Source organism: Ruditapes philippinarum, unplaced genomic scaffold, assembly GCF_026571515.1.
Source record: "Ruditapes philippinarum isolate M1 unplaced genomic scaffold, ASM2657151v2 ctg2331_1_1_1_1, whole genome shotgun sequence".
Classification (NCBI taxonomy): domain Eukaryota; kingdom Metazoa; phylum Mollusca; class Bivalvia; order Venerida; family Veneridae; genus Ruditapes; species Ruditapes philippinarum.
In genome coordinates this window covers 37,342-64,946 of record NW_026863580.1, presented here as the reverse complement: position 1 = coordinate 64,946, position 27,605 = coordinate 37,342, and the positions used below count along the sequence as shown (strand labels likewise).

At 32.2% G+C, this 27,605-nt stretch overlaps 1 protein-coding gene across 2 annotated transcripts; it reads left to right on the top strand.

Annotated features, from left to right (window-relative positions):
* Nucleotides 1-27,481, top strand: LOC132722568 (proton-coupled zinc antiporter SLC30A5-like). Of its 2 annotated transcripts, XM_060707089.1 has the most exons (16): nt 1-315; nt 1,790-1,912; nt 15,200-15,266; nt 15,832-16,005; nt 16,965-17,055; nt 18,016-18,092; nt 18,455-18,631; nt 19,288-19,567; nt 20,314-20,519; nt 20,765-20,922; nt 22,879-23,008; nt 23,416-23,518; nt 23,567-23,620; nt 23,789-24,015; nt 26,298-26,426; nt 27,232-27,481. In XM_060707089.1, the coding sequence occupies exons 1-16, from the start codon at nt 254-256 to the stop codon at nt 27,394-27,396; spliced, it is 2,223 nt and encodes a 740-aa protein (XP_060563072.1). In that variant the 5' UTR covers nt 1-253; the 3' UTR covers nt 27,397-27,481. The 2 variants fall into 2 exon arrangements, with proteins under 2 accessions (XP_060563072.1, XP_060563070.1); XM_060707087.1 differs by having other exon boundaries at nt 23,416-23,620; nt 27,232-27,480.
* Nucleotides 27,482-27,605: the final 124 nt, after the last annotated feature.

Here is a 27,605-nt window from a genome sequence, read left to right as displayed (position 1 = left end):
GTTTCCGTTTCCGGTACAGACTGACAAGTGACAACATTTCGGCTGATTTATGTTTTTCAAATAAAATGATATTATAGTCCCGATATAGTATACTGTAACCTTAATTTAAACATGTAAATTTGAATCAGTTTTGATATTATTATTATGAAAGATGGAGACAATCGCAAATGTGACCGTAGAATAATATCCAAAATAATGGCCACAACCGATCACTACTCAACTTGATCCTTGTTAGTTCAACATAAAACAAGATATGGCAGACTACGGAGACAATATTTTACCAAAGCATGCCATTTATAGAGGACCTTCGTCAACGTATGATTAACTCTTTTTGTTGTTGCAACTACATTTCTTTTTTTTACATTTTTAGATCTATAACTCCACACTCTATTTCAAGTTCCTGCTGTCAATGTCCCAGGGTTCTAGCAACTTGACGATGTGAGCAACTCAGTTGCCTAAAGCTTCACCATGTTAATGTCAAACTGAAATCAACTTTGCCATGCTTTTTTACTAACTGCATGAACAGACATTAGTGCAACTAATTGTACTGCGCAACAGGATTTTGTGCTATTTTTGTGTCTGGGCAATATCGCGCCTATAAGTAAAAGCAAGATTCTGCACACAGAACAAAAATATCTCAGAATCAAGCTTTGGCACATCAATATATTTTGACTAGAACAGGCATGTGACATGAAAATTGATATGCAGATCCATCGGAGCCTTCAAATTCGCTAATGTAAAGTGAAACATCAAAATTAATTGAGCATTATAATTGACACCTGCCACTTTAATTAGCAATTTAAAAAAAAGACTTAAGTTTACACCCTGAATTGATCTTTCCATATTTGACAGTAACTATAAGCAACATCACATCGACCATGTAAATTTACTTTCATATAAATATTTAATACACAACAGGAGCACGCGTAAATAGCTCGATAATGTTATGTGTGCATCTTGTAAAGTCAATGGCATCTTTGATGTTCTTTACAGGTTGACGGTCAGTAAATTCATTTAAACACCAGTTAAAATGAGACAAAAGAATGTAGAATCAATCTGTTTTAGTAATCAGTAATTTTTGTGTGTACTTTACTCACAACATTGATATTAATTCTATAAAAATATAATTATAAATTTAAATATTTAAATTGCAAAATTTATGTTTTATATTATGTGCAATCCTACCTTTAGGTGTGAAGTGCCTGTTGAACACAGGAATAGTCCATGCCTTTAAATGACTTCTTTTGATTCATAATAATGTATCATTTCAAGCTTGGTTTGTAGCATTTTTAGATGGTACTATATGAAGTTTGCTCAATAAATTTTGTTGCCTCCCTTTAGAGACCCCCAAGTGCTTAAGATACTTGTAGATATAACCAAGTTTGGAAAACAGAGTTTATAGTATAAAGAACATACAAAATTACATGTATCCTTTATATGATATGTTTTAAAGTTTTAATGTTAGTAAATAAAGAAATAATAAAAAAACTTTTGAAAACTTTTTTCTTTATGCAGTGCCATCTTTTGAGTATTTTCACTTTCAATTTTAGCAGTAATTATGTCATGTATGGAAATTATATAATATGTAAAAACTATCCAGTAAGTTAAAGTTGTGCAATCAAATGTTAAAAATATATATGATTTTGTTCAGTATTATTTCTTTGTTAAATTTTTTGGTGTATAATACTATTTGTTTTACCTAAAAATTGTACAATATGAACACATACACGTGGTAATACATTTATTCTCAAAAGTTATATTAAAGTACATGTATTATGTTAAATTTCAGGGCAGCAGTGTATATTGGATTATTGATTGTAGCCAAAATTTTGAGAGGTGTTGGATTATTCTTGGCCTACGACTTGTTAAAACTTATCCCTGTTGTGTTATTCCTGTTTGTTCTTAAAGCAGGGTTTGTATTAAATTTTACTTGTATTTTCAATGTTATAATATTTGTACTTTCAATTTTTTTATAGAAATAATTTTGATATAAGCTAATCCATTATGACATAGCTTTAAGGTTTGTATTTCGAGGGGTGAAAGCGAAAGAAGTCTAAGTGCATATCTGTAAATTTTTCAGGAGAGACAAAAAACTGTCCTGTTTTTTTCAGGTTATATATATAATTACCATTTGTGTACTCTGAAATGAAAGTCAGTTATATTGTACATTTAAAACAATTACTTGAAAAAAAAAATGAAAGAAAAAGATTATATTTGTAAAAATGTACTTAGACTTTTTTCGCACTCAATATTTGTCAAAATATCACAAATCTGGTAAATGCGAAAAAAGTCTAAGTGACGGAAAACAGGAAATAAACACCCTATTTAGACAGAAATGCTCAATACAGAATAAGTTTAATCATTACTTACTATTCTGAATATAGAATTGGAAAGAAAATAATTTAAATTTAAAAAAAAAATTCACTTGGACCTTTTTCGCAGTAAATGGTCATTTAAAACTTGCCTGATAAATAAGTGACATTCGACCATATTAACCAGATACTTTCATCTTAAAGAAAAATAATATTAAAGTTTATAAGATTCTAAGACTAATTTAGGTTTCTACATATTTATTATTGCATTCAGTTTCTAAAATAATGGATTTTTTGTGTAATTGTGATCATAAACAGAAGTTTTAGTTGATTACCATAAGATAATCACTAAAACAGATACTGGAAGGAATTATGTTCTTCAATTCTAATGTAAAACCAAATAACAATCACTGTAACTGCTACAGTATCAACATGCAACAATTCCACAAGTTCAACTCTACAATCACTGCCACTGCTACAGTATCAACAGCTAACAATTCCACAAGTTCAACTCTACAATCACTGCCACTGCTACAGTATCAACAGCTAACAATTCCACAAGTTCAACTCTACAATCACTGCCACTGCTACAGTATCAACAGCTAACAATTCCACAAGTCCAACTCTACAATCATTGTCACTGCTTCAGTATCAACATGCAACTATTCCACAAGTCCAACACTACAATCACTGTCACTGCTACAGTATCAATAGCTAACAATTGCACAAGTTCAACTCTACAATCACTGTCACTGCTACAGTATCAACAGCTAACAATTCCACAAGTTCAACCCTACAATCACTGCCACTGCTACAGTATCAACAGCTAACAATTCCACAAGTCCAACTCTACAATCAATGTCACTGCTACAGTATCAAGATGCAACAATTCCACAAGTTCAACTCTACAATCACTGTCACTGCTATAGTATAAACAGCTAACAATTCCACAAGTTCAACTCTACAATCACTGTCACTGCTATAGTATCAACATGCAACTATTCCACAAGTTCAACTCTACAATCACTGTCACTGCTACAGTATCAACATGCAACAATGCCACAAGTTCAACTATACAATCACTGCCACTGCTACAGTATCAACAGCTAACAATTCTACAAGTCCAACTCTACAATCACTGCCACTGCTACATTATCAACAGCTAACAATGCCACAATTCCAACTCTACAATCACTATCACTGCTACAGTATCAACATGCAACTATTCCGCAAGTCGCACACTACAATCACTGTCACTGATACAGTATCAACAGCTAACAATTCCACAAGTTCAACTCTACAATCACTGTCACTGCTACAGTATCAACATGCAACAATTCCACAAGTTCAACTCTACAATCACTGTCACTGCTACATTATCAGCAGCTAACAATTGCACAAGTCCAACTCTACAATCACCATCACTGCTACAGTATCAACAGCTAACAATTCCACAAGTCCAACTCTACAATCACTGCCACTGCTACAGTATCAACATGCAACAATTCCACAAGTTCAACTCTACAATCACTGTCACTGCTACATTATCAACAGCTAACAATGCCAAAAGTCCAACTCTACAATCACCATCACTGCTACAGTATCGACAGCTAACAATTCCACAAGTTCAACTCTACAATCACTGTCACTGCTACAGTATCGACAGCTAACAATGCCACAAGTCCAACTCTACAATCAATGTCACTGCTACAGTATCAACATGCAACAATGCCACAAGTCCAACTCTACAATCAATGTCACTGCAACAATTCCAGCTAACAATTCCACAATTCTAACTGAAAGAAATCACTGTAGCAGTATCAACAGCTAAAAATTCTTCAAGTCTAACTCTACAATAACTGTCATTGCTAAAGTATCAACAGCTAACACAAGTGTAACACTACTATTATTATCACTTCTAGAGGATCCCATAGTAAATTGGTTAAGATGGCCAGCTTCAAAACACTTCTCCCTCTCTACTGTGGGTTCAAATTACATAAGGAACTTTATATTCTTTCATTTGAGAAAGTATACAACTAGGATGGTGGTTATACTTAGGTGTCCCAAATGTGCCTGAAATAGTGCATGATGGTCTTCCTTTACCATTTTACGCTGGAAAGTTGCCATGTAACCTTTACAGTGTCCAGGTGACAAAACAAACAATCCAAACTATCAATGCCGAAGTATTCACAGCTAACATTTCCACTAGTCTCTCAATACTATCAATATAACTGCTACAGTATCAACAGCAAACTACATGAAATATACTTCTTTGATTACACTTTTAATACTTACATTTGTATCACTATCACTGCTTTAGTACTACAACCACTAAATTATCAATAATTACCACTACATCACTATTGCTGCTACAGTATCTTCAGCTAATAGTCAACCACATAGCTTCCTTTACTTAGCTACAGACTATCTTCAGTTTACTATCACATAGTAGTAGTATTAACTGAAGATTATGTAGCAATGATAGTGAAAGTGACTACTAAGACCACTATTTTACCCATTCCTGAAATTTCATCTATCATGGGGGGTGCCAGATGAGTCACATGCTATACAATGGCATTCTAAGGATGATATGACTTTGCCGAATGGAATGAAGTTGTAATTTCATACGCAGTTATAAGAAATTAGTTACGGGTGTAATGACATTAATTTCCATGGAAAGTTGTTTTATTAAGATAAAGTATTTAAAATATGATTGAATATGGTAGATTATGCAAGAAAAAATAACTGACACATGTTTTCGGTTGAAGGATCAGAATATCTGTCCTTCTGGAACACACCCATGGGCGGGTCCCGTAGGGACGAATATTCCAATCTGAACAGCAAAATATGACAGATATTATAATTCTGTAACTGTAACAGCTATCACTTCATCACAAACGTTACCATTACTACAACAGCTACTTTCACAATGACTGCTACAGTGATTTACAGTTACCTCTAGTTACACTAAATTCAAAGAACACCAATCACTGCAATTGTTATAACAGCTTTAAGATACAGCACAAGTACAAAATATAAGTGGCTGTTACAAACTATTTTCAACTCTGTTGATGAGGATGATGCTTAATGACAGTGATAAAATAAACAAGAGCTGTCAGTAGGACAGCAACGCTCGACTATTCTTAGTGCTTGATAGTAAAAAAGAATGCTTGATACAGTTACCTCCTCCTGTTTACAGGTTGGGGTAATGATGGTGAACAAGTGTGCAAAGTTTCAAAGCCATATGTCAATGAACTTTGAAAATATTTGAGGTATTACAAAAACTTAAACATAAATTCTAAGTCGAAAAAGGGGCATAATTCTGTCAAAATGCTTGATACAGTTACCTCCTCCTGTCTACAGGTTGGGGTCATGATGGTGAACAAGTGTGGAAAGTTTCAAAAGCATATGTCAATGGACTTTGAAAATATTTGAACTATAACAAAAACTTTAACATAAATTCTAAGTCAAAAAAGGGGCATAATTCTGTCAAAATGCTTGATACAGTTACCTCCTCCTGTTAACAGGTTGGGGTAATGATGGTGAACAAGTGTGCAAAGTTTCAAAGCCATATGTCAATAGACTTTGAAAATATTTGAACTATTACAAAAACTTTAACGTAAATTCTAAGTCGAAAAAGGGGCATAATTCTGTCAAAATGCTTGATACAGTTACCTCCTCCTGTTTACAGGTTGGGGTAATGATGGTGAACAAGTGTGCAAAGTTTCAAAAGCATATGTCAATGGACTTTGAAAATATTTGAACTATTACAAAAACTTTAACGTAAATTCTAAGTCGAAAAAGGGGCATAATTCTGTCAAAATGCTTGATACAGTTACCTCCTCCTGTTTACAGGTTGGGGTAATGATGGTGAACAAGTGTGCAAAGTTTCAAAAGCATATGTCAATGGACTTTGAAAATATTTGAACTATTACAAAAACTTTAACGTAAATTCTAAGTCGAAAAAGGGGCATAATTCTGTCAAAATGCTTGATACAGTTACCTCCTCCTGTTTACAGGTTGGGGTAATGATGGTGAACAAGTGTGCAAAGTTTCAAAGCCATATGTCAATGGACTTTGAAAATATTTGAACTATTACAAAAACTTTAACGTAAATTCTAAGTCGAAAAAGGGGCATAATTCTGTCAAAATGCTTGATACAGTTACCTCCTCCTGTTTACAGGTTGGGGTAATGATGGTGAACAAGTGTGCAAAGTTTCAAAGCCATATGTCAATGGACTTTGAAAATATTTAAACTATTACAAAAACTTTAACATAAGTGGTTACGCCGACGCCGACGCTCGGGTGACTACAATAGCTCTACTTATTCTTATCGAATAGTCGAGCTAAAAATGATAATCATCTGACAAAATGAAATATAGAATGTGATATGCATGTTATTGTGAGCTGTCAAGAAACAACACCCTGTATCACATGTTTGATAGGAAAATTAGGCAATCAAACCGTTATGCCAGTATTGGAGGGGCCCATGGTTTACATTTGCTTTCTGAACAAGCATTTCCTGTGGCATTGTCATAAAAAAGCAGTAAATTAGTATTTAAATTTTCTTTAACTGACCATCATTATAATATATGGAGTTTGACAATTTGATATCAATGGGGTTGCTACATTATTATATAGTGCTTCATCTTCTTTATTTTCATGCAAATTACAATGAGTTTGTTACTACTTAACAGTTGCACAAAGGATATTACTTATACTTAATGACATTCTATTAATTTTATTGTTAATGTATTGCTGTTACCTCATTTAATTTAACATTCAATATTAAAGGCAGCTACGCCCACTATTTTGATATTAATTAACATTGTAAGTCTATAGACAATTAGCTTTTGAGCTTTAATAGGTTTTAATGAGTTGTACATTCTTTGTAATATTTAAATATACATTCTGTATGAAATAATCCATCCAATCTTTAAATATATAAAGATATATTATATGTCATGACTAACATATTTTTTAAATATTGAAAACTTAAAAACTATGTAGCATTATATAGATCTTATAATTACAAAATTATGTCAAAATAGGCGTTTGCCAAGTATATGGACTCTAACACCTACACCTGTCAAAATCAGACAACAGTTCATGTGCTTCTTATGGCTGCACCATTGGCACAATATCACCTTTCACGTGGCCCAACATTGTCACAACATCAAGGTTCCAACTTTTATTAAATAAAATATCACTAAAATATAGGATCCTTTGTGCACAAATTTTTATGCCTGAAAAACTGGCCCTATTAATGTTGCAATATTACCAATATAATGTAATACAATATAGTTTATTTGCTTTAAAGGCACATTATGCCTCAGAAGCATCTTTAGAAAGGTCAAATGATAAAATAATGGTTTTAGAGAATTTTAGAAGAATGTAACCTGAAGAAAGTAGTGATAAACATAAAATAATTTGTTATAAAGGTAGAAAAATATAAACAAAGTAGTATTTTGACTTCCATACAAAGTCATTGTAAACTGCATGTACCCTATAATTGTCCAAAATCAACAGATGAAAAAGATAGTTGGGCCAATGAGTAATGTTTGGATCCTATAAAAGTACATCAAAATTAAAAAGCTTTTGAGAAATAAAAATAAAAGCATTTCTGAGGCAAAATGGGCCTTTAATGTTGATTACATAAAATAAGCCAACAATTTTTCTTATATAGAAATTTCAAAATCATTTTATCATTGGGCAGTTACTATATTTCTTCTTCTGAACGCAACAAAAATGATTTGTTATTGTACATCATACATAAAAATATGTAACTGAGGAACATTATGAAGTTGACTAAGGCTGATTTCCTTTTACAATTAGCTGATTGTTAAAAGCAAATCTGCAGTAATACATAATAAGTGCTGATAAAAATGTAAGAATGTGCCTAAGAAGGCTAGGATGCTATAGTACGAGGGAAGGTCAGAAAATATCGGGACTTTTCATGCTCCTCTCTTTCCATGTGTAGCTATATACATGTACACACATTATATATTGGTGAAAAACTACATTCATTCGCCAATAACGTGGTCAGTCCCTATTTTCAATGATAGTTGTGTATACACAGTATTTTTGCCCTCTGATATATGATAGGTGTTTTGTCTATCATGGACTCTTTGTTAGAGGAACAACCATGTTTCACGGGTCACGACACATGTTTCTCCATATGACACCAGTACTGGTTGGTTCCAGGAAACGGACTCGAAAGTGATAAATATAAGTTGCAAGAACTTGTTTCGCAATCGAGCTTAAATAAATATGTTTAAAGAGGAACAACGCTCTGTAATAAAGTTTCTGGTTTCAGAAGGTGAAAAGCCCTGCCACATCTTTCAGAGGCTTAAAAAAAGATTTTCTGATAAATGTGTATTAAGTTCAACCTTCTTCAACCGGGTTTCTCAGTTTCGTGCAGGCAGAATAAGTGTTTGTGACAGGCCTAGGACTGGGCCGCCAGCTAAGGCGGTGACCCCAACAATGGCAGCAAATGTTAAAGCTTTTGTCAACAAAAATCGTCCAGTAACTTTGGAGGATGTAGGCAACAAGTTTAGCATCGGTAAGGCATCGGCACACAAGATTTTACACAAACACCTAAGCATGAGCAAGATAAGTGCCAAGTGGGTGCCTAGACAGGTGTCCGCAGATCAAAAGGCAACCAAAGTAACCAATGCAAATGAACATTTAAGTTGTTTTAATCGTGAAGGAGATAAGTTTTTGAACCCCATTATCACTGGAGATGAGATGTGGGTTCATTATTCCGAACCTGAGACAAAAGCTCAGTCAAAGCAGTGGAAATGAGCTGGTTCCCCACCTCCTAAAAAGTTTAAGCTGTCTCCTTCGGCTGGCAAAGTCATGCTTGTTGCCTTTTAGGATTCACGAGGAATGAATCTTACTCATTTCATGCCAAAAGGTCAAACTGTCACCGCCAAGTACTATTCTGAAGTAATTCTGAAAAATCTCAGAGAAAAGCTGAAGCAAATGCGTCCCAGGTTAGAACAGAAAAATGTCCTCCTTCTTCACGATAATGCCCCCTCCCATATCGCAGCAGCTACAGTGCAGGTTATCAACTCTTACAAATGGCCATTGTTGACTCACCCTCTTTATAGCCCAGACCTCGCCCCCTGTGACTTTCATTTGTTTCCAGAACTGAAAAAATTGCTTGCTGGAAAGAAATATAAGACCAGGGCGGCTTTGATATCTGCTGTTACACAGTACCTAAAGCATAGGTCTATGTCATGGTTCACAGCGGGAATACAAAAGCTCCCACTAAGATGGCAAAAGTGCGTAGACATAGCTTGAGAATATTTTGAAAAAGAGTAGAAAGATTTTTTTTTTAAATGTTGAATGGTTTTCGAGAAAGAGTCAAAAGTCCGGATATTTTCTGACTTCCCCTCGTATGTGCATGCCTTAAAATTACTTCTGTGTTATTCTGGACTAATTGTGCCATGAGATAAATTACAGAATGCTTCTATTTGTTTTATAAATGTTTATTTTGGGAACCAATCTAAGTTCAAGATCATGAAACTATTATAGTCATCATGCACTGTAGTTATAAAAGTAAAATAATGATAATCATAATCATTGTCACTGATACATACTTTGCATTTTAAATATGATGTATTTTTTTAATTAACAATTTTTTCTAGTATGATCGTTTTTTTAGTCTCTCAATTTGTATTTTGTCAAAAACTCAAAATGTTCTATTAAAATGTGTATATAAACAAACATCCTTCTGCTAACCCAAATCTGATCTTCAAGCGGCATTGCTGCTGTTTACTATGTTACTTGTATTAATTTATACCAATCTGCCCCTTATTAACGTTACACTAAGGATCTGACGGGCACTAACAGGAGGTCACCTTGACGGGCACTAACAGGAGGTCACCTTCTCGCAACCCTTTAAACTGCCAATCATAATGGTAAGCTTTCACAATTTTGACAGTGAAGCAGTTTCTTATTTTAATCACTTGAATACCAATATAGAGTAGGTAATTTTGATTATTTCTAGAACAGACAAGGCGTTGTCTATATAGCCGGCAGGTAAACGGGCAAAACAATTTTGCATAGTTATTTCCATTTATTTGTTTCAAATTACTTCATTTTTTTTTTTGAACAAAAATGAACAATTTGTTTTTTCGCACAAAAAAGAACAATTTGTTTTACTTCCATTTAAAGCAAATATACTGTATAAACAGAGATACTTTGTCTAATGCCTATCTGTAAAGGACGTTTTGATTGCATGGCTTAAAATAAGCTTTTTCGGGAAATACGATTCAAAATGAAGGTAAAACAAATACGGTGGCAATGAGATCTACATGCAAAAGTTCATCTGATCTTTAACTATAGGTATATGCAGTTACAGTGAATTTGTTTGGAAGTCAAAATACTACTTTGTTTACATTTTTCTACTTTTATTAGCTCGACTATGCAATATGGTTGGAATAATATATCAAATTATTTGAGAGGACCACCTTATACATTTTAAAATACTGCTTAAACTGACTTTAGAATAACTTAAAATGTCACATTATGAAGGGTTATTCTCTTCCAAAAGTAATGAACATTGACTTTATAACATGAAATAACAATTATATCATTCATGTTTTTAATATTTTGTCAATAGGCAAACATTTTTTCACTTAGACTTTTTTCGCATTCAGTTACTAGAGTATACACAGTTTCAGCACTGAATACGAAAAAAGTCTAAGTGAAAAAAATACATGAAAATACGCAAAAATGATATTATTTTATTATCGGTACTACTTTGATCAACAGTAATCATTATAAAACATACTTTAAAACTGAAAATAAAATACTACTTATAATTTTTGTCACTTAGACCATCACATTTTTTTAGCTCGACTTTTTTTTTTTTGAAAAAAAAAGTAGAGGTATTGTTATAGTCAGGTCGGCGTTGCCGTTGCCGTTGCCGTTGCCATTGCCGTTGCCGTTGCCGTCCGAAAACTTGTACCTGGATCATAACTTTTTTATTTCTTGGTCTATTGTCTTCATACTTGGCCACAACAACCCTTGGGACAAGACCTTTCAGTAGACCACACTAACCTTGACCTTCATCCATAAATGACCTTGACCTTCAAGGTTAAAAGTCCAATTTTTGCTTGTTCATGCTGTTATTGGCTGTAACTTTGTTATTTTTGAATGGATTGTCTTCAAACTTGAACATAATAATCTTCAAGGATATCCCTTAAAAATAACCAGTCAGACCTTGACATTCACTCATCAATGACCTTGACTTTGAAGGTCAAATTATTGAAATTTTCATTTTTTTGGCTATTATTGGCTGTAACTTTGTTATTTTTGAATGGATTGTCTTCAAACTTGAACATAATAATCTTCAAAGATAACTGTTAAAAATATACCGAAAGACCTTGACCTTCACTCATTAATGACATTGTCTTTGAAGGTCAAATTATTGAAATTTTCATTGTTTTGGCGGTAACTGACTGTAACTTTGCTATTTTTGAAGGGATAAACTTCATATTATAACAGAACATTCTTAAGGACCAGACCTTGTTGTTTATCAAACCCAAATTTGCTTGGGCTCTTTAATGACCTTGACCTTGAAGGTTATATTACTGAATTTTCTCAGATTGTGCATTTATTGGTGTGTGTGTATGTATAGTATATGTATTATATATATATATATAAATGTGTGTGTGTGTATATATATATATATATATATATATATATATATATATATATATATATATATATATATATATATATATATATATATACATACATTAATATATATATATATATATATATATATATATATATATATATATATATATATATTATTTATATCAAATATATATACATATATATATATATATATATATACAGGGTTGTCATTAAGAGGCGGCAGGAGGCCAAAATGCCTGTCTCAAATGCATATTGGGCCGCCTCAAAATTCAGAAAACACTCTTTGTTATGCATGATAAAGACAAAAATGACCGCCTCAAGTTCAAAACAAACCTTCTGCAAAAAATGTTAATGACAACCCTGTATATATATATATACCATATATATACATATATATATATATATACATACATATATATATATATATATATATACAGAGATCTGCCGAGGACGCGATTTTGCGCCATTGGCGCTAAAAAAATGAGAATGGCGCAGGAAAATCGGCAGCAAAGGGCCATGGGCGCATCTAAAATCTGTGGCAGACTTATAAGAAAACAAAACTGTCTGCTGGTTTATTTAGTCATCCAGTCAAAACTGGTACCAATTGCAACATTCCCCTGTAATTACGCATATTCTTGAGTTTATCCATTCCCCTATAGCTTTTGTCCATGTTATCTACTTACCGCATTTCTTCTCATAATTCCTTTCCCACACAGATACTCATTTCTACTACGTAAATTTAATCCAATATAACAAACAAACAAATTATACAACTACTTAATATTTAAAATGATTATCGGTAACTGAAAAAAAGTGTTGCTATTTTTAGAAATGCTGTAAGTTACAGCATAATCTGACAGGTGTACAACATGAGCACCCCTAAGGTCACTCAAGTTTACGCAAGCTTTGTAAAAAAAAAGATGTCTATTTCGTCATCAGAATATTTGACAGGGTGATTAACCAATCAGGGAAACATTGTGCATGACTTTTTTCCATGATCAAAAGGTCTGTCGGCAAGTGTCTTTGATGTATGCTGTCTACACAGAGGCATACAAGGGGCAATAAAATTCGTCAATATACAGTGGTAAGGGACATTTAGTGCAAAGTAGGAACAATTCAATGGATAATACATTAGAAGTAAGAACCAGCAATTATGTGAATAAATTTGCATATCAAATTTTTGAGCAGCCATTAAAAAAAATTTTGCCTACAATTAATATTAGTTAGAAAGTTACCATGTAGGCATATTATTTTTAATTATATTGGTTAAGTACTGAATCATAAGTGAGCCACTTGTCATAAAATATGATTTAAGTTTTATTACCAGGGAAATTCAATTATCTACTTTTAACTTTTTAACAGTTATTTAGGTCAATGTTTACTTATTTGCCCAAGGCCCATACTTTGGTAAAAATGGCCCATCATTTTCAGACCAAGTGGGCCCAGAGCCCAGTACTTTCAAATTCTTGGCAGATCTCTGATATATATATGCATGTATATATATACACACACACATATATATATATATATATATATATATATATATAAATTGCTTCATTTTTTCTATTTTTATAAATTGCATCATTTTTTTCTATTTTTAGAAATTGCGTCATTGTTGCTATTTTAAGAAATAGCTTCATTTTTTTTCTATTTTTAGAAATTGCGTCATTTTTTTTTATTTTTAGAAATTGCGTCATTGTTGCTATTTTTAGAAATTGCGACATTTTTTCTATTTTTAGAAATTGCGTCATTTTTTCTATTTTTAGAAATTGCGTCATTGTTGCTATTTTTAGAATTTGTTGCTATTTTTAGAAATTGCGTCATTGTTGCTATTTTTAGAATTTGTTGCTATTTTTAGAAATTGCGTCATTTTTTCTATTTTTAGAAATTGCGTCATTGTTGCTATTTTTAGAAATTGCGTCATTTTTTATTTTTAGAAATTGCGTCATTGTTGCTATTTTTAGAAATTGCGTCATTTTTTCTATTTTTAGAAATTGCGTCATTGTTGCTATTTTTAGAAATTGCGTCATTTTTTTCTATTTTTAGAAATTGCGTCATTGTTGCTATTTTTAGAAATTGCGTCATTTTTTGCTATTTTTAGAAATTGCGTCATTGTTGCTATTTTTAGAATTTGTTGCTATTTTTAGAAATTGCGTCATTTTTTCTATTTTTAGAAATTGCGTCATTTTTTTCTATTTTTAGAAATTGCGTCATTGTTGCTATTTTTAGAATTTGTTGCTATTTTTAGAAATTGCGTCATTGTTTCTATTTTTAGAAATTGCGTCATTGTTGCTATTTTTAGAATTTGTTGCTATTTTTAGAAATTGCGTCATTGTTTCTATTTTTAGAAATTGCGTCATTGTTGCTATTTATAGAAATTGCGTCATTTTTTTTATTTTTAGAAATTATGTCATTTTTTTGTATTTTTAGAAATTGCGTCATTTTTTCTATTTTTAGAAATTGCGTCATGTTGCTATTTTAAGAAATTGCCTACTGTTGCTATTTTTAGAAATATGCTTAATGTTTCTATTCATATATATACAAAATATATAAAGAAAACAAATGTGACAAGACAGACCAACTAAATTTATAGAAAGGAAACGTTAATATATGTTCAAACCTTTCTATGTTTGCGTTTAGAAAAAGTAAAAAGTCGAGCGTTGCCCCCGCCCGGCGGTGGCTCTTGTTATAAAATAATTGCGAAAAAAGTCTAAGTGACTATGTTCACTTAGACCTTTTTCGCATTGACTGTTTTTCATATTTCACTTAGTCTTTTTTCGTATTTTTTAAATATATATAAAAATTAATGTGTTGTGTTCAAGATTTTTTCACAGAAGATGTATATACAGATTTCAAACACATTTATATAAAAAAGTGATTTTCTGAAAAAATGTCACTTAGACCTCTTTCGCTTTCACCCCTCGATTTCATAATTTAAGTAGGATAATTGGATCAAAAACCAACACAAATTAAGTATCAAAACATGTTTCGCTTTATTTAGCTTCCTCAGTTGATACATAAATAAAAATGATTTTAAGTTCTGAATTTAATCAAGGAACTTGTAAATAATTAGATTAAACAATTACTTGCATCTTTAATTGTTCACTAAAAATTTGACAAGAAAGAAAAACATGATAATATGAATTTGTTGTTTTAAAAATTACTTGTATTGAGTTATATAATGAAATAGATAAGAATTATTTATTATTTTGTAGGGCCACTATTCCACTAGTATTATTACAGAAACCATTCTCTTCAGGAAAGCCTATAACAAAAAATCAGGTCAGTAACACATGTTACATTGATTGATATATTACCATGCCTCTTAATGTATTCATATTTGGTATATTATAATAATGTTCTGATAGTAAGCTGAGGATGAAGTTTATAATTGCATACAGTTAAAATGACTTCATTTCTTGATATCAAATTACTACAGAATTGTACTTGTATATATACATGTAGTAATGTGTTGGCTGGACTGTGTGCTCTGGTAAATTCATTGTTGCTTACTGCAATTATCTGAAGGGTAAACTACCACCACCACCACTTGTTACATAGTCAATAGTTTATCTCTTATTCTATGAGATTACATGTACATATTCTGACATATTCTGACACAGTTTTATGTCCCAATAAAGATAAGAGAAAAAACTTGTAATAATTTTGTAATTTGTCTAAGACTGTATCTATATTATGCATCAAGATCTTATTATAGAAATCCTTTGAAATACACTTTAGCATGCTGCTTAGTAAATTTAAATAGAAAATAAATTGAATAGTTAATCAACTTTATGATAAAATAATTTGAAAAAAGTTAACTACAATGATTTATATATTTCACTAGTGGTTTCGTATAACTCGTCATGCATTTGTTGGTTGTATACTTGGAGTATTATGGATGTTTGGTTTATCACTGTGTGGACCTTTACGTACAATATTACTGTATGAACACAGTGACATCTTAGTTATAGCCTGGGGTAGTACTCTCTTCACAAACTCCGGGGCAAGTCCAGCAAAGGTGAGTTACTGAATATCTTTTGATCTACAACAGTATAGATATTACAAAAATAAATTAAATTTTAGTTTAGTGTTGAAATTTTTTTAAATAAGGTATGTTCAAAGCCATTATGAAGAATGTACAAGTTTGTAATACACACCTTGACTGGACCATAATGATTCATTGTTGGTTAATACATGTATTTTATTAACTGTAAAATGTTTTAATCTAATATGATCGTAGTTACAAAACTTTATTAACAGAAATAAATATAAAAAAATGACACAAGACCTAAATCATGATACTGGAAAAGGATATGATTCTGAAATGTCTTTATACTCTGAATTAATGATTCACCAATTATTTTATTAGCATTGATCTACTGAAGCATGTATAGTATATACAATATGTTTTATGAAATCAATGAATAGCAAGTATGTATGATGTCAAGATTTTACTACAACTTAACCTCCCTTCCTTGAATGAAGTCATTATAATCTAACCACTATATTTGTATATTAAAAGAAATAAAATGTCCATCAAAAACTTATACCATTGTGGTGCTGGTAGTTACTATTAGCCTTTTCTACCAGTATAGATACAGGTGAGCACACACATCTGTACATTTTGTGCTGTATGTGCAATTTCTATACTGTGAGTAAACCTCATCAGAATTCAGATTCTATATTCTGAAACTAAAATCTCTTATTGAAAGTCGGTTCTTAATACAAAACTGGAGAACTACCATATTATACAAGCTTGTGTTAATGATAGTTTCTAGTTTCAATTCTGTAACAAGCACCATAATAGTTGTACTTATTACTCAAATTTAAAGAAAGTTTGATATATATAAAATAGTGTTGTTGTAAATGACAAATTAAATCTATTTAAGAATATCAAAATTAACATAGGTTATTGATGGACAAATATCCATGTAGTAAACACTTGCCATAGACTATAAATGCCTGCATGTTTTACAGATCCGTGGTGCTGTATGTTTCCTGGTGGCTGTGATTGCATTGCTTCTGTTTGACCATGATGAAAAATTAGACAACCTCTCTGACCATGATTGTATCCTTCTATAACTTACATTATAATGATTGTTACAATTAAAAGAGTATCCTAATATAGAGTGGATATTCAAATGTGATAATGTGTATTAGTTTGTATTTGTGAGAATATGGAATATCTGTGAAATTTCAAATGTTTCATAGGTAGTATTGTACATATTTTTACATTGTTGTTAAATTATTTTTTTTATATTACCAAATTTTCTTTTCCTTTTAGTATTTTGTTGAAATAATACAAATTAAGTTTTTCTTATTAACTTGTTTGTAGTTTTAGCTTGACTATTCGAGACCTATTGTATTCACCTAGGCATTGCAGGGCTTGAATTTAGCACTAGCAAACTAGCAAAGTGCAAGTCAAAATAGAAAAATGCCAGTAACTTTTCACTTGCAAACTTTCGCTTGTGTAGTAAATAGTTTATGAATATAAATTGATATAACTAATTAAAAATGAAATGAAATTTTAACAAAAATATGATCTCCAAAGGCAACACATGTGACTCAGCATTTGCACAAGAAACAAATACAGATATATGCATAAACATCATGTTATATATTGGTAAATACTATGTTGAAAAAAAATGCAAGTTCTGTTTGGATTTTTTGTACGGTAATTGTACCTGCAAAAATGTGGGGGAAAAATGTAAAATTATAGCCTTAGCGAAAGGTGTAGGCTTTGCTGTCACATTTTGGTTAAGTTTTTTAAGCAAGTTGGTATCTTCAAAACTACTGAAACTTCACACACTTATTTTAGAACATAATAGGAGGTAACCACCAAAGGCCCATAAGGCTAACTTGGATTTTGACAGAATTATTGGCCTCTTTTGAACTTAGAAAATTCTACATTATCCATGCTCTTGTTTTACTATTAAGCACTGAGAATATTTGAGCATGTTGTCCTACTGACAGGTTTTGGTAATAGCCTCCTTGCCATTTAGGATTTAAACCTTAACAGATAGATCAGCGGACCACAGACATCATAATATATTGACATATATGTTTTATCATGTGATCAACATTGTTGGATGGTCGGATCATAAGGTAATTATGCTCTAATTTACATTCTGAACACTTAAGCTGCAATATGTCATTGCAGTACCAACATTATAGTCTTAATGCCAAACCAGTCTACAATTTTTTTTGAGCCAGACAAGACTCGACAATATGTTTTGCTTCTAAACTTTTTCATTTGATTTAAAATGTCTTAATATAGAAATGGACAAAATGTCAACAAGAATTATTTTGTTGTTGGCGAGATATACAAGTATTAAAGGTACTAAATCGAAGAATTAAATTGTGTACTCTACATTCAATTTATTGAAAGTGAAATTATATAAACTTATTTTTTATGCAATAAAGAAAATAATTCTATGTAAAGTTAGAAAGTTGTTGATTTATTTCAGGGTGGCGTTGTATTGTTGTTCCTCACTCTTTGTCTCAATGTTGGATATAACAGTGCTGCAAAGAAGTTATCTGTTGATGTGGGAGGAGCTAAAAGATTACACTCCCTGTCATCACTGATACAGGCTATGATCCTCGGACCGTGGGCTTATATTGTATCTTCTGCTTCAGATTCTCAGGTACCTCAAATGACGAACATTTTAACGTTAGATTTATGTTTTAATATGTGTGTATTGGTTTATATGTTTAAGTAACTCATTTGGTTGTTTTTTCAGAAGGGTATTGCTAACCAATGAAGGAAGTGGAGATTTAAAATGGAAGGAACTTAAAACTAAAGCTAATTTATCATTTCAAATTAGTATGTATTTTGTACAAGTATGCTTAATTTTCAAATATATCCTGAAATAATGTAACATCAGATAATAATAGGAACTATTTAATTTGTATGTTAATCTATATGAAAAGTTGATACAAATGTAGTATATAACAATCAAATTTTTTAACTCTAAGTGTTTATAAGGACCTCTGCAGCCAATTGGTTAACTTTGCTGACTTTAACCACTTTTCCATCGCCACTGTGAGTTTGAATCCTGCCAGTGACTTTGGAATTTTTCATGTGAGGAAGCTATCCAGCTCGCTAGAAGGTTGGTGGCTGGAATGAGGTGCTTGTGCCTGAAATAATGTACGAGGGGACACCTGAACTCTTCTTCCACCATTAAAAATGGAAAGATGGCAAATGACCTTAATAGTGTTAAAGTAACTTTAAAAAGAAAACCTAAAAAGTGTCTACAAAATAAAACTTCAGTTTAATAGTGCTCTTTATGTTATATTACAGGTCTCCTGGATTTCTATGATTTTCCCACTTGCACTGATCATATTGTTTGTGTTTATCTTTGACTACTATATCGAGGCAGTATCAGTCGTACATATCCAGGCCACGAAGACAGCCGAGTATGGAGCGTATGCCATGTTTGGTGGTGCCCTGTTCCTAGCTTTAACCTGGAACCATCCATATACTGCCACCATGACCAGTATGAACAAACTACAGGAGATTATCACAGAGGATCATGTTCTATCAGCTGGTGTTGTCTTCAGTCTTGGTGCTTTTGTCCTTGGTAAAGTCTCTATATTTGTAACAATCTGTTCAACTTATGGCTGGATGCCTTCAGATATATGAGGAAAAAATATCTGGAAACAGGGACTTAAAGTAAATGTGTCTTGCAGATGCCACAGTCAGGCTTTATTACACTTTAGTTGCTTAATTTAAGTATGTGTGTGAATTAATAACTTATTTAAGATCTGATTTTTAGGGAAAAAAATGAAGTTTGTCTCAATGTATTGTTTAAGAACTTTATGAACATTTAGACAGTGTCGCAGGTGAACAAAAGACATTTAGGCCCTGAAAGCAAAACAACTATTTCACACTTTAATCCTGATTAAATAAAAAATATATTATCTTGTTCTTACAGCATTAAACTGTTAACACAGATATTAGAAAGTTAAACCAAAAGAGTCATTTGATTAATCAATCATGTTAGTGTCAAATTAACAATTGTATATTTTGTTTTGGTCTAGCATTGGGCCAATCATTGCATCCATCTCCTATTGACTTCTAGTTACTATATGCCATGTATGTATATGTAAGAAAATGTTACCTATCTTTTACTAATAAGAAGTAACTTAAATTAAATAATTCAACATGTGCCAATATCTGTAGCAAGTTAACATAAATTGTGACTACATGGTTATACAAAAATGTTTTCATGAGTTTTTAAAAAAAAAAAAGAAACATCAAAAACTAGCATGATTTGTAATACAGTATTTGTAAATGGTTCTGGTTTAATAAAAAATTTATTTACAGCTACAAAGATTTTGTTGGGTCCAGTGCGAAGTAACAAGGGGAATTTTATTGGCTACAGTATGGATGGAATGCCGATGTATAGTTTTACACGAGATGCGTTACAGCAGACATCACAGTCTCTTGTCATGCACCTGAAACACTCACTCAAACAAGTCCTTGAGGATAATGACTCGAGGAAAATATTCTACTTCCTCTGTATAAACTTGGTAAGATAATAAACAGCTGGATTTGTTTCCTATATGCACCAGGCCCGAAACAAAATGGATTGTTTATAAAAAAAAATGAACTTGAAAAATTTCATCAGAAATCTAGTGGAAAAAAGATCTTTTCCATGGGCCATTTAAGTTTTTAATTGATGAAACATCATACATGTCAATTTTGCAAAAGCAGCAGACAATGTTTGCTTTAACAGTGATGTATTTTGGTTTAATATTATTATCAAACATTTCAGTGTTTCACATTTGTTGAGATGATATATGGTGTATGGACAAATAGTTTAGGTCTGATATCAGATGGTTTTCACATGTTATTTGACTGTTCTGCCCTTGTGATGGGCCTCTATGCTGCGATGATGACCCGCTGGAAGGCCACTAGAATATTCTCATATGGGTAAGGAATGACTTGTATATATTAGATGAAACAATTGTTTCTTGAGCAAATCTTTTCAATGCAGTCTTAACTTATAAAAAAAAGAAATTACAAATGCTCATATTTATACACTTTAATAAAAACAAAATATGAACTCAAGTTTGGGAAAAATGTCTCCACATTGAGCCTTCTTAAAATGAGCAGATGAATAGAAATAGAGTTAATACAAATTGAAATTGACTTGTAACAATTTCTGATCAAATATGTTATTATACCCCCAAAAACGAAGTTTGGGGGGGTATATAGGAGTCACCCGGTGGTCGGTTGGTCGTTCGGTCAGTCGGTCGGTCCAGACTTCCGTTGCATTTTCCTTGTCCGGACCATAACTTGAAGACTAATGGTTGGAATTCAATATAACTACATACAATGGTCAAGCACATTGAGAGGAAGTGCAGTGCACAAGAACCATAACTCTATCTTGACTAATTACAGAGTTATTGCCCTTTGTTACTTTTCCTTGTCCGGGGCATAACTTGAAAACTACTGGTTGGAATTCAAAACAACTTCATACAATTGTCAAACACAATAAGGGGAAGTGCAGTGCATAAAAACCATAACTCTATCTAAAGTAATTACAGAGTTATTGCCCTTTGTTACTTTTCCATTGCTTTCTTTTGTCCAGACCATAACTTGAAGACTAATGGTTGGAATTCAATATAACTACATACAATGGTCAAGCACATTGAAGGGAAGTGCAGTGCACAAGAACCATAACTCCATCTTGACTAATTACAGAGTTATTGCCCTTTGTTACTTTTCCTTGTCCGGGGCATAACTTGAACACTACTGGTTGGAATTCAAAACAACATCATACAATTGTCAAACACAATAAGGGGAAGTGCAGTGCACAAGAACCATAACTCTATCTAAAGTAATTACAGAGTAATTGCCCTTTGTTACTTTTCCATTGCTTTCTTTTGTCCGGACCATAACTTGAAGACTAATGGTTGGAATTCAATATAACTACATACAATGGTCAAGCACATTGAGAGGAAGTGCAGTGCACAAGAACCATAACTCTGTCTTGACTAATTACAGAGTTATTGCCCTTTGTTACTTTTCCTTGTCCGGGGCATAACTTGAAAATTACTGGTTGGAATTCAAAACAACTTCATACAATTGTCAAACACAGTAAGGGGAAGTGCAGTGCATAAGAACCATAACTCTATCTAAAGTAATTACAGAGTTACTGCCCTTTGTTACTTTTCCATTGCTTTTTTTTGTCCGGAGCATAACTTGAAGACTAATGGTTGGAATTCAATATAACTTCATACAATGGTCAAGCACATTGAGAGGAAGTGCAGTGCACAAGAACCATAACTCCATCTTGACAAATTACAGAGTTCTTGCCCTTGTTACTTTTCCTTGTCCAGAGCATAACTTGAAAACTACTGTTTGGAATTCAATACAACTTCATACAGTTGTCAAGGACATTAAAATGAAGTGCAGTGCATAAGAGCCATAACTCCATTTTGACAAAATACAGAGTTACTGCCCTTTGATACTTTTCCTTGTCTGGAGCATAACTTAAAATGTACTGGTTGAAATTCAAAACAACTTCATACAATGGTCAAGCACAAAAAGAGGGAGGAAGTGCAGTGCACAAGAACTATAACTCCATCTTCAGTATTTATAGAGTTATTGCCCTTTGTTCCTTTTCTTTGTATTTCTGGACTTATTACAGAGTAATTCAATAAAATTTCTTCAATGGTCAACCACATTGAAAGGAAATGCAATATACAAGAACCACAACTATCTTTAATTGCCCACAGCCATAACTCTATATTTCAATTCTTTTACAAGGTATTCTGTTACTAGTAACATCCTCATTTCCGAAGCAGTCTTGTGGGGGTATTAATCACATTTAGTGATAGTTCTAGTTTTACATGAAGAAATATGTTGTATTGTTTGTTTCAGGTTTGATAGAGTAGAGGTGTTATCAGGATTTGTAAATGGTTTATTTTTGGTTGTGATAGCAATATTTGTGTTCTCTGAATCCCTCCATCGTCTTGCCGAACCCCCAGAAATAGACACCAATAGATTACTGGTAATATTTTCTTTGTTGATACAGTATATTTATAATTAACCTCTTACATACATGTATATGAATGTAATAGAATATTTCTGCTTTTATACCTCCATTATGGTCTTTTAAGGAATTACAAATACTGTTGAACATAAAATGATATGCACCCTATACTTCTTCTATAATGTTAATTAAAGAAAAAGTAACAATAATTAAGTAACCAATAGTTCTGTGTTAGGTTAGAGTTTGTTGATATGCAATTTTAGACAAAAAGCATAATAGAAATGCATGCATTGGTAGAATGTCAGTCTATATTATCAATTCAGGTTCTTCCAATTATAATTTTCTTGGAAAGACCCTGATTATAGTTAAAAAGTTGAAAATATTTGCAATGATAGAATGTCATGTCATATATTTTTCCATTTCAGGCAGTTTCTGTGATAGGACTTTTAGTTAATATGATAGGAATATTTGCTTTCCGTGGTAGTCATGGACACTCACATGGAGGGGGTCATGGACACTCACATGGAGGTGGTCATGGACACTCACATGGTGGGGGTCATGGACACTCACATGGAGGGGGTCATGGTCACCAAACTTCACATCATCAATCACATAATACAAATATGGAAGGTAAATATTCTGAGTTTTCTCACATTTTAGATTTAAATCTAAATTATTTCATTACAACTAGAAGGTTGTCTCTAAAACCATGAATTGTCTTGAATTAATAAAAATCACATATTACGCTTGTAAGATCTATTTGTTATCCTTAAACCCAGATCACAATTTTATTTTCAGGAGTGTTTCTTCATGTGTTAGCAGACACTCTTGGTAGTGTTGGTGTCATTATATCATCGTTACTGATAGAAAATTTTGGTTGGAATATAGCGGATCCTATATGTTCACTATTTATAGCCACAATGATACTGCTCAGTGTGTTCCCACTGTTGAAGGAGACTTCATGTATATTATTATTACGGTGTCCCTCAGACATGGAGAACGACATATCTGAAGCTTTAAATAAGGTAAGCTACCGGTTGTGACATTTTAATAAACTCTTGTAGTGAACTCTGAATTTGGAGTTGTCTGTCAAAATTTGAAGGGATTTCAGTATGAACAACCAATAGTATTTCAGTCTGGTCATGATGCAAAGATTTGCAGGTTGTTCTGGCTAGGCAAGTCACTATGCAGGGTTCCCACGCTGTCCGGGAAAACGGGAAATGTCCGTGAATTTGAAAACAGAAGCTCCCGGCCTTGAAAAGTCCGGGAATTAGTGTTGATACATAAAAAAGTCCGGGAAGGTACGGGAATTAGTCTGGTAAAGGGGAGGTAAATCAAACAACCAAAATGGCGGTCTTAGCACAGTATATTGACTTCTGCATCTTGAATGTTGATGATTTTTCGATTTACAAGTGTTTTGGGAGGCCAATTTTGACATTTATGAGATTTAACATTTATTTTCTGGTTACTATGGCGGTTTTGTTTGGAAAATGTTATAAGACAGTCACAAATCGACCACAAGTTTGCTTGATTGGCCCGTTCTAAGAAACATGAAAGCTCACAGGTCTGGTTGTTTCCTTGGGCAATTTGTTTAACCTTATTGCTCACAACCATGCTAAAAGCCAAAGGTAAATCAATATAAAATAAACAATAGTATTACATACATGAACTATTGTCAAGGCAGAGCACAGCCAGTTGGCCACACCATATTTGGGTAGCAAGAAATACCCAAATATTAGCCACAATATACTAAAAATGAATGTGTTATACTAAAAAAAGTGCTGTTTTAATCATGAATACAATATACACTTTCACTAAGATGTAATCGAACATACCCAAAATTTCATTTTTGAACCAAAATATACCCAAATACAGTATACTCCATGAAAACTATTAAATAAAAAAATAATACGAATGAACTTGTATGTAAATACAACAAAATTATACCCTTCAAATTTAAATGTAGACAACAAATCTCATATCTTGCAAGTACATTTGTCTATTCATTAATGACTAACAGTTAGAAAAGCAATGTCACTTTTTTTCTTACAACATCTGAACTGCCAATTTCAACGGAATGAATGAAAGTAATAGTTGGCTAAGTCACATTATTTTGAAAATATCATTCATTTTCTCATTAAAATCTATATTGTATACAAACAAAATGAATATTGCTATAATTGTGTGTGTTTGGGTATTTTTGTGCTGCTGCCATATTTTGTAGAACCGTAGCACTGGCTTAAGCAGAGTACAACATTTAAACATGAAAGTTGTGAAATTTTTAATGTAGAAACACCTGCAGGCAGTTTTCATATACCCTTCAGTGTGACATGCTTTTGCCATTCTATGTACCTAAGTGGACTGAGGTCAAATGTGAGGTTACTTATTAAGTACTATGAATATCTTGTAAAAAAAGTGATCCCTTGGAAGCATTAAAAACACCAAAATTACATGAAAATTGCAGACAACCTGCAACAGTTGCTGTCACAAAGTACATTTCATTACTTATAGACACTGAATGTATTTCTTAGATAGAGTTAGATTTATGTCATGAACTACATGTATTATATTGTTATTAAATGTTGTTTTAAACATTACCATGAAAATATTCATAGGACAAAAAAATCGAATAGCTTGAAATTCAATCTTCTAAAAAGTCCTTAAAAAATCAAAAAAGGTCCTTGATAAGTCCTGGAAAAGTCCTTAAATTTTCAAAATATCTACGAGTGGGAACCCTGACTATGGCTGTTATAATTTTCCCTTTAAGTTGTCTGCTCCAAGTAAGGCTTTTAGGTCAAATTATGACATTCACGTTATTCAGACTTGTTTAAATCTTTAATCATTTTCATTAGATGATAATTAACAATATTGTAAATGGTACATGTATATTTGATCATGTACAAAATTTGTGATAGTTTCTGAAACTAAGCAGTTTTTGTTGATTATACTACAAACAAAGAATGTTTTACCAAAATAAAAATCTCTATGTGATAATAGAGGAAAATAGAGACCAAGAAACATTATGTTTCTCCACAAATAATTTAAATCATTTGTTACTATGCAAATATGTTCTTGGTTACTTCTCATTATAGTTTGGACCTGTACTTTGTTGAATATGTGAGATGGATTTACTCTGCTTTGTAATTTGGAATAGTCCATTGTTGGTGGAATGGATATCTATGCCAAAATAAGAAATAAACAGTAGTTTGTCAAGACAGACTTGCCTGGTATTACATTTGCTTGCAAGTTATGATTTATACTTGTGTTCATACAGTTTTATTAGTCATACATGTATTTTGATTTTCAGGTGTTGAATCTCGAAGGTATTGTTTCCTACAGGGATCCTCATTTTTGGTTCCACACATCTAGTAAAGTATTTGGGACTTTACACATACATATATCACCTGATGGGGTTGAACAAAAACTTATTTCACAGGTATATGATGTTGCTATATAGTTTATTGTTATCATTAAGAAATAATATTGTAATCAACTATGTATGACAAACTCATCAGCTAGACACTAGCCAGGCTATGATCATTGTCATATATTTATATAATCATTTAAAGACATATTATGCCTCAGAAACAAACAAACAAACTTCTTTAGAAAGGTCAAACATGAGTTTACAGCATTTTAGAGCATGTTAAATGCTTGTTACCTGAAGAAAGTAGCAGTAAATGTGAAATTATTTGTCATGAAAATAGCAAAATGTAAACTAAGTAGTGTTTTTTGACTTTCATACAAAATACTAAATCACTAGCTAGACTAGTTGCCAAAAAGCAACAGAAGAAAATGTAAGGTCAGGTAATTGCCCAATCTTATTAGAAACTATAAAAGTACACCAGAAATAAAAACTTTTTTTAGAAATAAAAGCATTTCAGGGACATAATGGGCCTGTAAGGCTGTTTTCTGAAGTGAAACCAAAATAACTTGATCAGTACCCAGTAGACCTAGATTTTCCCTTTATGCTAAGATTATTTCATTTAATCATATTTCAGCTGCTTTTCTCACACACATGTGAATGCTCTTATTTATTACTTTTTAAATGTTGTTTTAAGCTGCCAGTGATAGCAGATCTGTAGAAGAGAATATTATAAATATTAATAATAAACTTAATATATAAGTAAAACTTCTTTGCTGTTGTTGTCATGATTTTTGCACACATTTGCAGTTTTTATGACACTTTACTACTACAATTAACTGAATATTATACTGTTGTATATTATTGTTTTATTTAGGTGAGTGCAATATTAAAAGATGGAGGATTACATTCAGTGACTGTCCAAGTAGAGAAAGATGAATATTTTCAACATTTATCAGGACTTGGGGCCAACTTAGATCAAAACTCTACAAACTTTCCTCTTCTAAATTTTGACAAAAGCAATAGTGTAAAAGCTGTGTAGTTTTTCACAACTAGATGAATGTTACAATGGTTACAATGTTTGATACAGGAGATTATATCTTAAGTTAAAACAGCTTATCCTTTCTTCTTTCATGAAATAAGTATGCACCTTTTTCAGCAGTTTATTATTTGTGGCTGCTTAACAAGAGGTCTGAGCAAATTTTTTTTCCTGTTTACCTCCCTTGATACCTAAACACAAATTTGACAAAA

What these genes read in the sequence shown, in the direction of transcription:
- LOC132722568 (XM_060707087.1), top strand. Translation starts at nt 254, where the DNA reads ATGGCAGACTACGGAGACAATATTTTACCAAAGCATGCCATTTATAGA. An exon ending in CAACCTCTCTGACCATGATT is followed by an intron (nt 17,056 to 18,015) that starts GTATCCTTCTAT and finishes CAGATAGATCAG; the next exon opens with CGGACCACAGACATCATAAT. An exon ending in CTTCTGCTTCAGATTCTCAG is followed by an intron (nt 18,632 to 19,287) that starts GTACCTCAAATG and finishes GTTATATTACAG; the next exon opens with GTCTCCTGGATTTCTATGAT.